At 43.8% G+C, this 17,569-nt stretch overlaps 1 protein-coding gene across 3 annotated transcripts in view; it reads left to right on the top strand.

The window, feature by feature from the left end:
- Positions 1-16,541, top strand: part of LOC118384520 (myosin light chain kinase family member 4-like) — a 76,491-nt gene extending 59,950 nt beyond the window's left edge. For 2 of the 3 annotated variants that reach the window (XM_052461420.1, XM_052461426.1), the window contains 3 exons: positions 10,818-10,970; positions 11,609-11,687; positions 12,371-14,366. In XM_052461420.1, coding sequence (XP_052317380.1) covers positions 10,818-10,970; positions 11,609-11,687; positions 12,371-12,532 — 394 coding nt within the window. In that variant the 3' untranslated portion in view covers positions 12,533-14,366. The other variant, XM_052461422.1, reaches the window with a different exon arrangement.
- The last annotated feature ends 1,028 nt before the right edge of the window (positions 16,542-17,569 follow it).

A 17,569-nucleotide genomic window follows, 5' to 3' on the forward strand; every position in this document is an offset into this window, starting at 1 on the left:
AACCGTTACATTACTGGGGGTCCTGATATCCACTAACCGTTACATTACTGTGGGTCCTGATATCCACTAACCGTTACATTACTGGGGGTCCTGATATCCACTGACCGTTACATTACTGGGGGTCCTGATATCCACTAACCATTACATTACTGGGGGTCCTGATATCCACTAACCGTTACATTACTGGGGGTCCTGATATCCACTGACCGTTACATTACTGGGGGTCCTGATATCCACTGACCGTTACATTACTGTGGGTCCTGATATCCACTAACCGTTACATTACTGGGGGTCCTGATATCCACTAACCGTTACATTACTGGGGGTCCTGATATCCATGAACCGTTACATTAATGGGGGTCCTGATATTCACTAACCGTTACATTACTGGGGTCCTGATATCCACGAACCGTTACATTAATGGGGGTCCTGATATTCACTGACCGTTACATTACTGGGGGTCCTGATATCCACGAACCGTTACATTAATGGGGGTCCTGATATTCACTAACCGTTACATTACTGGGGGTCCTGATATTCACCAACCGTTACATTACTGGGGGTCCTGATATCCACGAACCGTTACATTACTGGGGGTCCTGATATTCACTAACCGTTACATTACTGGGGGTCCTGATATCCACTAACCGTTACATTACTGGGGGTCCTGATATCCACTAACCGTTACATTACTGGGGGTCCTGATATCCACTAACCATTACATTACTGGGGGTCCTGATATCCACTAACCGTTACATTACTGGGGGTCCTGATATCCACTGACCGTTACATTACTGGGGGTCCTGATATCCACTGACCGTTACATTACTGTGGGTCCTGATATCCACTAACCGTTACATTACTGGGGGTCCTGATATCCACTAACCGTTACATTACTGGGGGTCCTGATATCCACGAACCGTTACATTAATGGGGGTCCTGATATTCACTAACCGTTACATTACTGGGGGTCCTGATATCCACTAACCGTTACATTACTGGGGGTCCTGATATTCACTAACCGTTACATTACTGGGGGTCCTGATATCCACTAACCGTTACATTACTGGGGGTCCTGATATCCACTAACCGTTACATTACTGGGGGTCCTGATATCCACTAACCGTTACATTACTGGGGGTCCTGATATTCACTAACCGTTACATTACTGGGGGTCCTGATATCCACTAACCGTTACATTACTGGGGGTCCTGATATCCACTAACCGTTACATTACTGGGGGTCCTGATATCCACTAACCGTTACATTACTGGGGTCCTGATATTCACTAACCGTTACATTACTGGGGGTCCTGATATCCACTAACCATTACATTACTGGGGGTCCTGATATCCACTAACCGTTACATTACTGGGGGTCCTGATATCCACTAACCGTTACATTACTGGGGGTCCTGATATTCACTAACCGTTACATTACTGGGGTCCTGATATCCACTAACCGTTACATTACTGGGGGTCCTGATATTCACTAACCGTTACATTACTGGGGGTCCTGATATCCACTAACCGTTACATTACTGGGGGTCCTGATATCCACTAACCGTTACATTACTGGGGTCCTGATATCCACAACCATTACATTACTGGGGGTCCTGATATTCACTAACCGTTACATTACTGTGAGTCCTGATATCCACAACCATTACATTACTGGGGGTCCTGATATTCACTAACCGTTACATCACTGTGGGTCCTGATATCCACTAACCGTTACATTAATGGGGGTCCTGATATTCACTAACCGTTACATTACTGGGGGTCCTGATATCCACTAACCGTTACATTACTGGGGGTCCTGATATCCACTAACCGTTACATTACTGGGGGTCCTGATATCCACTAACCGTTACATTACTGGGGGTCCTGATATTCACTAACCGTTACATCACTGGGGGTCCTGATATTCACTAACCGTTACATTACTGGGGGTCCTGATATCCACTAACCGTTACATTACTGGGGGTCCTGATATTCACTAACCGTTACATCACTGGGGTCCTGATATCCACTAACCGTTACATTACTGGGGGCCCTGATATCCACTAACCGTTACATCACTGGGGGTCCTGATATTCACTAACCGTTACATTACTGGGGGTCCTGATATTCACTAACCGTTACATTACTGGGGGTCCTGATATTCACTGACTGTTACATTACTGGGGGTCCTGATATTCACTAACCGTTACATCACTGGGGGTCCTGATATCCACTAACCGTTACATTACTGTGGGTCCTGATATCTACTAACCGTTACATTACTGGGGGTCCTGATATCCACTAACCGTTACATCACTGTGGGTCCTGATATCCACTAACCGTTACATTACTGGGGGTCCTGATATCCACTAACCGTTACATTACTGGGGGTCCTGATATCCACTAACCGTTACATCACTGGGGGTCCTGATATCCACTAACCGTTACATCACTGGGGGTCCTGATATCCACTAACCGTTACATTACTGGGGGTCCTGATATCCACTAACCGTTACATTACTGGGGGTCCTGATATCCACTAACCGTTACATTACTGTGGGTCCTGATATCCACTAACCTTTACATTACTGGGGGTCCTGATATCCACTAACCGTTACATTACTGGGGGTCCTGATATCCACTAACCGTTACATTAATGGGGTCCTGATATTCACTAACCGTTACATTACTGGGGGTCCTGATATCCACTAACCGTTACATTACTGGGGGTCCTGATATCCACTAACCGTTACATTACTGGGGGTCCTGATATCCACTAACCGTTACATTACTGGGGGTCCTGATATTCACTAACCGTTACATTACTGGGGGTCCTGATATCCACTAACCGTTACATTACTGGGGGTCCTGATATCCACTAACCGTTACATTACTGGGGGTCCTGATATTCACTAACCGTTACATTACTGGGGGTCCTGATATTCACTAACCGTTACATTACTGGGGGTCCTGATATCCACTAACCGTTACATTACTGGGGGTCCTGATATCCACTAACCATTACATTACTGGGGGTCCTGATATCCACTAACCGTTACATCACTGGGAGTCCTGATATCCACAACCATTACATTACTGGGGTCCTGATATTCACTAACCGTTACATTACTGGGGTCCTGATATCCACTAACCGTTACATTACTGGGGGTCCTGATATTCACTAACCGTTACATTACTGGGGGTCCTGATATCCACTAACCGTTACATTACTGGGGTCCTGATATCCACTAACCGTTACATTACTGGGGGTCCTGATATCCACTAACCGTTACATTACTGGGGGTCCTGATATTCACTAACCGTTACATTACTGGGGTCCTGATATCCACTAACCGTTACATTACTGGGGGTCCTGATATCCACTAACCGTTACATTACTGGGGGTCCTGATATTCACTAACCGTTACATCACTGGGGTCCTGATATCCACTAACCGTTACATTACTGGGGTCCTGATATCCACTAACCGTTACATCACTGGGGTCCTGATATTCACTAACCGTTACATTACTGGGGGTCCTGATATTCACTAACCGTTACATTACTGGGGGTCCTGATATTCACTGACTGTTACATTACTGGGGTCCTGATATTCACTAACCGTTACATCACTGGGGGTCCTGATATTCACTAACCGTTACATTACTGGGGTCCTGATATTCACTAACCGTTACATTACTGGGGGTCCTGATATCCACTAACCGTTACATCACTGTGGGGGTCCTGATATCCACTAACCGTTACATTACTGGGGTCCTGATATCCACTAACCGTTACATTACTGGGGTCCTGATATCCACTAACCGTTACATCACTGGGGGTCCTGATATCCACTAACCGTTACATCACTGGGGGTCCTGATATCCACTAACCGTTACATTACTGGGGGTCCTGATATCCACTAACCGTTACATTACTGGGGGTCCTGATATCAACTAACCGTTACATTACTGTGGGTCCTGATATCCACTAACCTTTACATTACTGGGGGTCCTGATATCCACTAACCGTTACATTACTGGGGGTCCTGATATCCACGAACCGTTACATTAATGGGGTCCTGATATTCACTAACCGTTACATTACTGGGGGTCCTGATATCCACTAACAGTTACATTACTGGGGGTCCTGATATCCACTAACCGTTACATTACTGGGGGTCCTGATATCCACTAACCGTTACATTACTGGGGTCCTGATATTCACTAACCGTTACATTACTGGGGTCCTGATATCCACTAACCGTTACATTACTGGGGGTCCTGATATCCACTAACCGTTACATTACTGGGGGTCCTGATATTCACTAACCGTTACATTACTGGGGGTCCTGATATTCACTAACCGTTACATTACTGGGGGTCCTGATATCCACTAACCATTACATTACTGGGGGTCCTGATATCCACTAACCGTTACATTACTGGGGGTCCTGATATCCACTAACCGTTACATTACTGGGGGTCCTGATATTCACTAACCGTTACATTACTGGGGTCCTGATATCCACTAACCGTTACATTACTGGGGGTCCTGATATTCACTAACCGTTACATTACTGGGGGTCCTGATATCCACTAACCGTTACATTACTGGGGGTCCTGATATTCACTAACCGTTACATTACTGGGGGTCCTGATATCCACTAACCATTACATTACTGGGGGTCCTGATATCCACTAACCGTTACATTACTGGGGGTCCTGATATCCACAACCATTACATTACTGGGGGTCCTGATATTCACTAACCGTTACATTACTGTGAGTCCTGATATCCACAACCATTACATTACTGAGGGTCCTGATATTCACTAACCGTTACATCACTGTGGGTCCTGATATCCACTAACCGTTACATTAATGGGGGTCCTGATATCCACTAACCGTTACATTAATGGGGGTCCTGATATTCACTAACCGTTACATTACTGGGGGTCCTGATATCCACTAACCGTTACATTACTGGGGGTCCTGATATCCACTAACCGTTACATTACTGGGGGTCCTGATATCCACTAACCGTTACATTACTGGGGGTCCTGATATTCACTAACCGTTACATCACTGGGGGTCCTGATATCCACTAACCGTTACATTACTGGGGGCCCTGATATCCACTAACCGTTACATCACTGGGAGTCCTGATATTCACTAACCATTACATTACTGGGGGTCCTGATATTCACTAACCGTTACATTACTGGGGGTCCTGATATTCACTGACTGTTACATTACTGGGGTCCTGATATTCACTAACCGTTACATCACTGGGGGTCCTGATATCCACTAACCGTTACATTACTGTGGGTCCTGATATCTACTAACCGTTACATTACTGGGGGTCCTGATATCCACTAACCGACATCACATGTGGGTCCTGATATCCACTAACCGTTACATTACTGGGGTCCTGATATCCACTAACCGTTACATTACTGGGGGTCCTGATATCCACTAACCGTTACATCACTGGGGGTCCTGATATCCACTAACCGTTACATCACTGGGGGTCCTGATATCCACTAACCGTTACATTACTGGGGGTCCTGATATCCACTAACCGTTACATTACTGGGGGTCCTGATATCCACTAACCGTTACATTACTGTGGGTCCTGATATCCACTAACCTTTACATTACTGGGGGTCCTGATATCCACTAACCGTTACATTACTGGGGGTCCTGATATCCACTAACCATTACATTACTGGGGGTCCTGATATCCACTAACCGTTACATTACTGGGGGTCCTGATATCCACTAACCATTACATTACTGGGGGTCCTGATATCCACTAACCGTTACATTACTGGGGGTCCTGATATTCACTAACCGTTACATTACTGGGGGTCCTGATATCCACTAACCGTTACATTACTGGGGGTCCTGATATCCACTAACCGTTACATTACTGGGGGCCCTGATATCCAATAACCGTTACAACCCTGGGGGTCCTGATATTCACTAACCGTTACATTACTGGGGGTCCTGATATTCACTGACTGTTACATTACTGGGGGTCCTGATATTCACTAACCGTTACATCACTGGGGGTCCTGATATCCACTAACCGTTACATTACTGTGGGTCCTGATATCCACTAACCGTTACATTACTGTGGGTCCTGATATCCACTAACCGTTACATTACTGGGAGTCCTGATATCCACTAACCGTTACATTACTGTGGGTCCTGATATCCACTAACCGTTACATCACTGGGAGTCCTGATATCCACTAACCGTTACATTACTGGGGGTCCTGATATCCACTAACCGTTACATTACTGGGAGTCCTGATATCCACTAACCGTTACATTACTGGGGGTCCTGATATCCACTAACCGTTACATTAATGGGGGTCCTGATATTCACTAACCGTTACATCACTGGGGTCCTGATATTCACTAACCGTTACATCACTGTGGGTCCTGATATCCACTAACCGTTACATTACTGGGGGTCCTGATATCCACTAACCGTTACATTACTGGGGTCTGATATCCACTAACCGTTACATTACTGTGGGTCCTGATATCCACTAACCGTTACATTACTGGGGGTCCTGATATCCACTAACCGTTACATTACTGGGGGTCCTGATATCCACTAACCGTTACATCACTGTGGGTCCTGATATCCACTAACCGTTACATTACTGGGGGTCCTGATATCCACTAACCGTTACATTAATGGGGGTCCTGATATTCACTAACCGTTACATCACTGGGGGTCCTGATATTCACTAACCGTTACATCACTGTGGGTCCTGATATCCACTAACCGTTACATTACTGTGGGTCCTGATATCCACTAACCTTTACATTACTGGGGGTCCTGATATCCACTAACCGTTACATTACTGGGGGTCCTGATATCCACTAACCATTACATTACTGGGGTCCTGATATCCACTAACCGTTACATTACTGGGGTCCTGATATCCACTAACCGTTACATTACTGGGGGCCCTGATATCCACTAACCGTTACATTACTGGGGGTCCTGATATTCACTAACCGTTACATTACTGGGGGCCCTGATATCCACTAACCGTTACATTACTGGGGGTCCTGATATTCACTAACCGTTACATTACTGGGGGCCCTGATATCCACTAACCGTTACATCACTGGGGGTCCTGATATTCACTAACCGTTACATTACTGGGGGTCCTGATATTCACTGACTGTTACATTACTGGGGGTCCTGATATTCACTAACCGTTACATCACTGGGGGTCCTGATATCCACTAACCGTTACATTACTGTGGGTCCTGATATCCACTAACCGTTACATTACTGTGGGTCCTGATATCCACTAACCGTTACATTACTGGGAGTCCTGATATCCACTAACCGTTACATTACTGTGGGTCCTGATATCTACTAACCGTTACATCACTGGGAGTCCTGATATCCACTAACCGTTACATTACTGTGGGTCCTGATATCCACTAACCGTTACATCACTGGGAGTCCTGATATCCACTAACCGTTACATTGGGGGTCCTGATATCCACTAACCGTTACATTACTGGGGGTCCTGATATCCACTAACTGTTACATCGCTGGGGTCCTGATATCCACTAACCGTTACATTACTGGGGTCCTGATATCCACTAACCGTTACATTACTGGGGGTCCTGATATCCACTAACCGTTACATTACTGGGGGTCCTGATATCCAATAACCGTTACAACCCTGGGGTCCTGATATTCACTAACCGTTACATTACTGGGGTCCTGATATTCACTGACTGTTACATTACTGGGGTCCTGATATTCACTAACCGTTACATCACTGGGGGTCCTGATATCCACTAACCGTTACATTACTGTGGGTCCTGATATCCACTAACCGTTACATTACTGTGGGTCCTGATATCCACTAACCGTTACATTACTGGGAGTCCTGATATCCACTAACCGTTACATTACTGTGGGTCCTGATATCTACTAACCGTTACATCACTGGGAGTCCTGATATCCACTAACCGTTACATTACTGTGGGTCCTGATATCCACTAACCGTTACATTACTGGGGTCCTGATATCCACTAACCGTTACATTACTGGGGTCCTGATATCCACTAACCATTACATTACTGGGGGTCCTGATATCCACTAACCGTTACATTACTGGGGGTCCTGATATCCACTAACCATTACATTACTGGGGGTCCTGATATCCACTAACCTTTACATTACTGGGGGTCCTGATATTCACTAACCGTTACATTACTGGGGGTCCTGATATCCACTAACCGTTACATTACTGGGGTCCTGATATCCACTAACCGTTACATTACTGGGGGCCCTGATATCCACTAACCGTTACATCACTGGGTCCTGGGGTCCTGATATTCACTAACCGTTACATTACTGGGGGTCCTGATATTCACTGACTGTTACATTACTGGGGTCCTGATATTCACTAACCGTTACATCACTGGGGGTCCTGATATCCACTAACCGTTACATTACTGTGGGTCCTGATATCCACTAACCGTTACATTACTGTGGGTCCTGATATCCACTAACCGTTACATTACTGGGAGTCCTGATATCCACTAACCGTTACATTACTGTGGGTCCTGATATCTACTAACCGTTACATCGCTGGGAGTCCTGATATCCACTAACCGTTACATTACTGTGGGTCCTGATATCCACTAACCGTTACATCACTGGGAGTCCTGATATCCACTAACCGTTACATTACTGTGGGTCCTGATATCTACTAACCGTTACATTACTGGGGGTCCTGATATCCACTAACTGTTACATCGCTGTGGGTCCTGATATCCACTAACCGTTACATTACTGGGGGTCCTGATATCCACTAACCGTTACATTAATGGGGGTCCTGATATTCACTAACCGTTACATCACTGGGGGTCCTGATATCCACTAACCGTTACATTACTGGGGGTCCTGATATCCACTAACCGTTACATTACTGTGGGTCCTGATATCCACTAACCGTTACATTACTGTGGGTCCTGATATCCACTAACCGTTACATTACTGTGGGTCCTGATATCCACTAACCGTTACATCACTGGGGGTCCTGATATCCACTAACCGTTACATCACTGGGGGTCCTGATATCCACTAACCGTTACATTACTGGGGGTCCTGATATCCACTAACCGTTACATCACTGGGGGTCCTGATATCCACTAACTGTTACATCACTGTGGGTCCTGATATCCACTAACCATTACATTACTGGGGTCCTGATATCCACTAACCGTTACATTACTGGGGGTCCTGATATTCACTAACCGTTACATCACTGGGGTCCTGATATTCACTAACCGTTACATCACTGGGAGTCCTGATATCCACTAACCGTTACATTACTGGGGTCCTGATATCCACTAACCGTTACATCACTGGGGTCCTGATATTCACTAACCGTTACATCACTGGGAGTCCTGATATCCACTAACCGTTACATTACTGGGGGTCCTGATATCCACTAACCGTTACATCACTGTGGGTCCTGATATCCACTAACCGTTACATTACTGGGGGTCCTGATATCCACTAACCGTTACATTACTGGGGGTCCTGATATTCACTAACCGTTACATTACTGGGGGTCCTGATATCCACTAACCGTTACATTACTGGGGGTCCTGATATTCACTAACCGTTACATTACTGGGGTCCTGATATCCACTAACCGTTACATTACTGGGGGTCCTGATATCCACTAACCGTTACATTACTGGGGGTCCTGATATCCACTAACCATTACATTACTGGGGGTCCTGATATCCACTAACCGTTACATTACTGGGGGTCCTGATATTCACTAACCGTTACATTACTGGGGGTCCTGATATCCACTAACCGTTACATTACTGGGGGTCCTGATATCCACTAACCGTTACATTACTGGGGGTCCTGATATTCACTAACCGTTACATTACTGGGGGTCCTGATATCCACTAACCGTTACATTACTGGGGGTCCTGATATTCACTAACCGTTACATTACTGGGGGTCCTGATATCCACTAACCATTACATTACTGGGGGTCCTGATATCCACTAACCGTTACATTACTGGGGGTCCTGATATCCACTAACCGTTACATTACTGGGGGTCCTGATATCCACTAACCGTTACATTACTGGGGGTCCTGATATTCACTAACCGTTACATTACTGGGGGTTCTGATATCCACTAACCATTACATTACTGGGGGTCCTGATATCCACTAACCGTTACATTACTGGGGTCCTGATATCCACTAACCATTACATTACTGGGGGTCCTGATATCCACTAACCATTACATTACTGGGGGTCCTGATATTCACTAACCGTTACATTACTGGGGGTCCTGATATTCACTAACCGTTACATTACTGGGGGTCCTGATATCCACTAACCGTTACATTACTGGGGGTCCTGATATCCACTAACCGTTACATTACTGGGGGTCCTGATATCCACTAACCGTTACATTACTGGGGGTCCTGATATCCACTAACCGTTACATCACTGTGGGTCCTGATATCCACTAACCGTTACATCACTGTGAGTCCTGATATCCACTAACCGTTACATTACTGGGGGTCCTGATATTCACTAACCGTTACATTACTGTGGGTCCTGATATCCACTAGCCATTACCTTCTTATGCTCACATATTGTACCTGGCCTTGAGGTTAGAAACCTCTTTTGCGATTGGGACCTCACAAGAAGTCAGCAGGAAGTAGTCCGTCTGTACATACACAACCCATGAACACACTATACAATACATCCTTTTCTCCAGGCTGACAGGTCTGTCTCCATTCCTGGGGGATGATGACAATGAGACTCTGAACAACATCCTGGCCTGTCAGTGGAACTTTGAGGAGGAGGCGTTTACAGACATCTCTGAGGAGGCCAAAGACTTCATCACACGCCTGCTGGTCAAGAGCAAGAGGTGAGGGGTACCTGTGTGTGTGTGTTGACAACTATGTTGTCGTTCTCTAAAGTTGTATTATTATTCAGCTGTGGACCTGTGTATGCCTGTGAGAGTGTGTGTTTTAATCATGTATGTGTGTGTGTGTGTGTTTATACCTGTGAGAGTGTGTGTTTTAATCATGTATGTGTGTGTGTGTGTGTTTATACCTGTGAGAGTGTGTGTTTTAATCATGTATGTGTGTGTGTGTGTGTGTTTATACCTGTGAGAGTGTGTGTTTTAATCATGTATGTGTGTGTGTGTGTGTTTATACCTGTGAGAGTGTGTGTTTTAATCATGTATGTGTGTGTGTGTTTATACCTGTGAGAGTGTGTGTTTTAATCATGTATGTGTGTGTGTGTGTGTTTATACCTGTGAGAGTGTGTGTTTTAATCATGTATGTGTGTGTGTGTGTGTTTATACCTGTGAGAGTGTGTGTTTTAATCATGTATGTGTGTGTGTGTGTGTTTATACCTGTGAGAGTGTGTGTTTTAATCATGTATGTGTTTGTGTATGCCTGTGAGAGTGTGTGTTTTAATCATGTATGTGTGTGTGTGTGTTTATACCTGTGAGAGTGTGTGTTTTAATCATGTATGTGTGTGTTTGTGTGTGTTCTCTAGTTGGAGGATGAGTGCCTCACAGTCACTAAAACATTCCTGGCTGTCGGATCACAATCTTCACTATCGCCTGCATCAGAAGGTAGAACAAAACACACACACACACACACACACACACACACACACACACACACACACACACACACACACACACACACACACACACACACACACACACACACACACCTATTTCTTACAGAAACATAAGTGCCACTCAACACACCCTTACCCTCCCCGTAGATCAAAACAGGGAAGCTGTGAAAACCACCCAGCCCACCATATCACAAACTTTCTAGACATTCCATTCATCTTCAGCTACTGTATACCGTACATCTACACTGAACAAAAATATAAATCCAACATGTAAAGTGTTGGTCCCATTTTTTATGAGCTGAAATAAAAAATCCCATACATTTTCCATACAAACAAAAGGTATTTTGCTAAAAAAAATAGCACAAATTTGTCTACATCCCTTTTATTGAACATTTCTCATTTCCCAAGATAATCCATCCACCTGACAGGTATTGCATATCAATAAGCTGATTAAACAGCATTACACAGGTGCACCTTGTGCTGGAGACAATAAAAGGCCACTAAAATGTGCAGATTTGTCACACACACAATGCCACAGATGTCTCAAGTTTTGAGGGAACATGCAATTGTCATGCTGACTGCAGGAATGTCCACCAGAGCTGTTGCCAGAGAATGGAATGTTTATTTCTCTACCATAAGCTGCCACCAACGTCGTTTTTGAAAATTTGGCAGTTAGTCCAACCGGCCTCACTACCGCAGACCATGTGTAACCACGCCACCACAGGACCTTCACATCCAGCTTCTTCAACTGCAGGATTGCCTGGGTCTTGCTCCCCAGTGGGTACCCTCCCAGGCCCACCTATGGCTGCACCCCTGCCCAGTCATGTTTCCTAATTATTTAAATTGACTGATTTACTTATATGAACTGTAACTCAGTAAAATATTTGAAATTGGTGCATGTTGTGTTTATACTGTTGAAGTTGGAAGTTTACATACACCTTAGCCAAAGACATTTAAACTCAGTTTTTCACAATTCCTGACATTTAATCCTAGTAAGAATTCCCTGTATTAGGTCAGTTAGGATCACCACTTTATTTTAAGAATGTGAAATGTCAGAATAATAGTAGAGAGAATTATTTATTTCAGCTTTTATTTCTTTCGTCACATTCACAGTGGGTCAGAAGTTTACATACACTCAATTAGTATTTGGTAGCATTGCCTTTAAATTGCTTAACTTGGGTCAAACGTTTCAGGTAGCCTTCCACAAGCTTCCCACAATAAGTGGGGTGAATTTTGGCCAATTCCTCCTGACAGAGCTGGTGTAACCGAGTCAGGTTTGTAGGCCTCCTTGCTCGCACATGCTTTATCAGTTCTGCCCACATATTTTCTATGAGCCATTTTGTCACAACTTTGGAAGTATGCTTGGGGTCATTGTCCATTTGGAAGACCCATTTAGGACCAAGCTTAACCTTCCTGACTGATGTCTTGAGATGTTGCTTCAATGTACCCACATAATTTCCCTGCCTCATGAAGCCATCTAATTTGTGAAGTGCACCAGTCCCTCCTGCAGCAAAGCACCCCCACAGTATGATGCTGCCACCGCAGTGATTCACGGTTGGGATGGTGTTCTTCTTCCACAACATGATGCTGCCACCCCTGTGCTTCACGGTTGGGGTGGTGTTCTTCTTCCACAACATGATGCTGCCACCCCTGTTCTTCACGGTTGGAATGATGTTCTTCGGGCTTGCAAGCCTCCCCCTTTTTCCTCCAAATATTACAATGGTCATTATGGCCAAGCAGTTCTATTTTTGTTTCATCAGACCAGAGGATAATTCTTCAAAAAGTACAATCTTTGTCCCCATGTGTAGTTGCAAACCATAGTCTGGCTTTTTTAAGGTGGTTTTGGAGCAGTGGCTTCTTCCTCGCTGAGCGGCCTTTCAGGTTATGTCGATAAAGGACTTGTTTTACTGTGGATATAGATACCTTTGTACCTGTTTCCTTCACCACCTACACAAGGTCCTTTGCTGTTGTTCTGGGATTGATTTTTTGCACCAACGTATGTTCATCTCTAGGAGACAGAACGCATCTCCTTCCTGAGTGGTATGACTGCAGCGTGGTCCCATGGTGTTTATACTTGCGTACTTTATGTTGTACAGATGAACGTGGTACCTTCAGGCATTTGGAAATTACGCCCAAGAATGAACCAGACTTGTGGAGGTCTACAAATAAATGTCTGAAGTCTTGACTGATTTCTTTTGATTTTCCCATGTTGTCAGGCAAAGAGGCACTGAGTTTGAAGGTAGGCCTTGGTACACAGGTCCACAGGTACACCTCCAATTGACTCAAATGATGTCAATTAGCTTATCAGAAGCTTCTAAAGCCATGACATCCTTTTCTACAATTTTCCAAGCTGTTTAAAGGCACAGTCAACTTAGTGTATGTAGTCTTCTGACCCACTGGAATTGTGATACAGTGTATTATAAGTGAAATAATCTGTCTGTAAACAATTGTTGGGAAAATGACTTGTGTCATACACAAAGTATATGTCCTAACCGACTTGCCAAAACTATAGTTTGTTAACAAGAAATTTGTGGAGTGGTTGAAAACGAGTTTTGATGACTCCAGCCTAAGTGTATGTAAACTTCCGACTTCAACTGTATTTTTTGTTCAGGATATATTCACAAATACAATGTAGATGCCAAACATTGGAGTCTTATTGTCCCTCTTTTGTGTTGGTTTAGTCTCCCATCCAAAACGAGTGTCCCCTCCAAAATGACTCCCCAGACCCTGTGGGCACCTTATGATGACACGGGTCGGTGCCTTTTGATGACACTGAGGCCAGGGACAGGGCTCAACACTGGACCAACACTGCCGTACCTCTATGGCTACTGTATTACTGCTCTCTACTCTGCCTCGCATCTGTTAGCTTAGCTCTGCAGCTTGTGCAACTGATTTAAAAATGGACCGTAAACTCACTCCACAGCTAGCTTGAAATGTTGCTGATAGAGCTATCGAGTTAGATAGCTCAAACGGTTTGTACGTTGTCAAGGAAAGAGGTCACTATAAAATGCACTTTAATGTATCACTATCAAATGCAAACATAACCACTTTTTTGAACGATCATATTTCTTACATTTTCAGCTTACTGTAGATTTCAAATAACTCAACACAGGCCTAGTTTACCAAGTCTTATCATACCATTGCATTGTATTTGTTTGTTGGGTTTTGATTTAAAATAAAGCTTTGGGTGCTATTTATTTTCTTGGTATTGTAAAAGTTTAGTTTCTATACAGTTAGGAATTCATTTTTACACACCTTTCTCCTTGGTTTGCCCCATCAAACTTTTAATAGATCACATTCATGAAAAGAAATCAATCATTATCAATCCAGGTCAACATAATCTTGTCGATATTAGACATAAATCCTCACTATTAACCCCTGCTGCTCTGCCCGTTGCTACTGACTTTAATTTCTCCTGGAGCCACTGCTGTGAATATACTGTAAAACTGCCTCTTCTGTGCCTGCATGCTGTTGGCTTGACCTCAACCTTTTACCTTTCTTTGCTTTCGCCCTTTGGATTAACCCCCTCACCTTCCATGAAGGCATATTACTGATCAACAAAACACTACCTATATGATTTCATAATTCATGTTTATCGCTGAAGTTAGTAGCCTAAGTGCCAGTCTGTTTGTGTTGTCATGACAACTCCTTGTCACTCCTTGTCATGACATATATTTGTACTACCCTTCCGACTGGGCACACAATGAAATTATGTTGACCCAACGTGGAATAGACGTTGAATTTACGTCTGTGCCCAGTGGGTTGTGATTGGAGGGTAGCTGTGAGGGTTATTGAATTAGGGTCAAATCCAGAAGATTTGATCCTGATATCTGATTGCTGGGAGGCCAGACTGTTTGGCTTGACAATGAGCAATGGAGTTCGCATGAGCTACAACAGATCTGAGACCAGTCTATGGAGTTACAGTGGGGCAAAAAAGTATTTAGTCAGCCACCAATTGTGCAAGTTCTCCCACTTAAAAAGATAAGAGAGGCCTGTCATTTTCATCACAGGTACACTTCAACGATGACAGACAAAATGAGAAAAAAAATCCAGAAAATCACATTGTAGGATTTTTAATGGACTTATTTGCAAATTACGGTGGAAAATAAGTATTTGGTCACCTACAAACAAGCAAGATTTCTGGCTCTCACAGACCTGTAACTTCTTCTTTAAGAGGCTCCTCTGTCCTCCACTCGTTACCTGTATTAATGGCACCTGTTTGAACTTGTTATCAGTATAAAAGACACCTGTCCACAACCTCAACCAGTCCAAAGTAACAAAGTAACAAAGCCTACCATCAGTAACACACTACGCCGCCAGGGACTCAAATTACAGGCCTCTCTCTTCTTTTTAAGTGGGAGAACTTGCACAATTGGTGGCTGACTAAATACTTTTTTGCCCCACTGTAGTTCTTATGTTCATGAATTATCTTGGTTCCTTACTTGAAATGCAAGGCTTAGCCTCCATAGGAAGGGTGCATAATATTATTTTTTATCCAGGAGAGAAAAAAACACATTCAAAATTGTTTATTTAATTAATTGTGTTTCATTGTCTGAATTTGAAGTGTATGATTAATTGTATTGTAGATCTAAAGAAAAAAAGGTTTGTCTGTGTAATAGATTCACTATTTTCAAACTGTGCACAATGAGTTGATTATTACTTGGTCAGATATTGAGTTATTGATTGAATGATTGAATAATTGATTGTCAGATTTGCCCTCCCTGGAATCAATTGTTCTCCTTATACCGTTGTGATTTTGTGTCATTTTTGTGTCATTATGAAACATAATTCTAGTTTGAAATGTATAAAAATAAATATAGACAGAAATAAAAACTTAAATAACTTATGTTGTCCTAGTTTTACTCTACTACGTAATGCACACAATACTTTGTTTGACAGTAGAGATAATTCATAGAAAAAATAGGAAGGGTGGATAGAATAATAACCTTTTCTACAGAGATGATCAATTGTTGATATTTGATCATCATTTGGATAAGGCCATATCATTTGGAGACTGTATCCAGGTTATGTCTAATAATGGCCACTAGGGAGCAGTATCGGACAAGAACAGTCAGTCAAGCCTCACACTGACCACCAGCAGCCGAGAGACTCATAATTCATGCAGGCCAAAGCCCTAGTCCAGAGTTCCCAAACTCTGTCCTCAGGACCCCAAGGGGTGCACGTTTTTTTTTTTCTCTAACACTACACAGCTGATTCAAAGCTTGATGATGATTATTTGAATCAGCTGTGCAGCGCTAGGGCGAAAAAACAAAATGTGCTCCTCTTGGGGTCCCGAGGAACGAGTTTGGAAGATCCTGCCCTAGTCCCTACACTGTACTGAAGCCCGGGTCTGATTTGTTTAAAGTGCATATCATGTTGCTTGGATAGTCCCTGCTAAATCAACATATTTCTGGTATTTTATATTAAGTACTTTGGAATACAAGATACAGACTACAGTTAGAGTTGTTGCCTAAACATGGAGAGAACAAATGGACCCTCTAAAGTAGGCTCGAACAAAAGCATGTTAACACTACTTCTTTAATGTTTATTTTAAACCTTTTCATTTTTACCCACCCCGATCATTGTGAGACATAAAGTAGCCTAGGAGGGGGATTTCTTGGCTGGTCAGATAGTTAACCGTCTGACTTTTTTAATAACAGAGAGCATGTTCTATCAGGCCTACAGTACGTGATCCTATATGACAAACCTACAGGTCTACCCTCTGTTTGAAGTCTGTGGTGGGCTGCATGATGAGACCACAGGACCTGACTTCTCACCATGGGTGTGCTGCTAGTGCTCCTTGAGCCTTGCCTCCAGGTATTTACCTAAAAACTAGGACCTGAGCGTAGCGGCGGCGGGATACGTCGCGTC

The sequence above is a fragment of the Oncorhynchus keta genome, chromosome 1 (genome assembly GCF_023373465.1).
Source record: "Oncorhynchus keta strain PuntledgeMale-10-30-2019 chromosome 1, Oket_V2, whole genome shotgun sequence".
Lineage (NCBI taxonomy): Eukaryota > Metazoa > Chordata > Actinopteri > Salmoniformes > Salmonidae > Oncorhynchus > Oncorhynchus keta.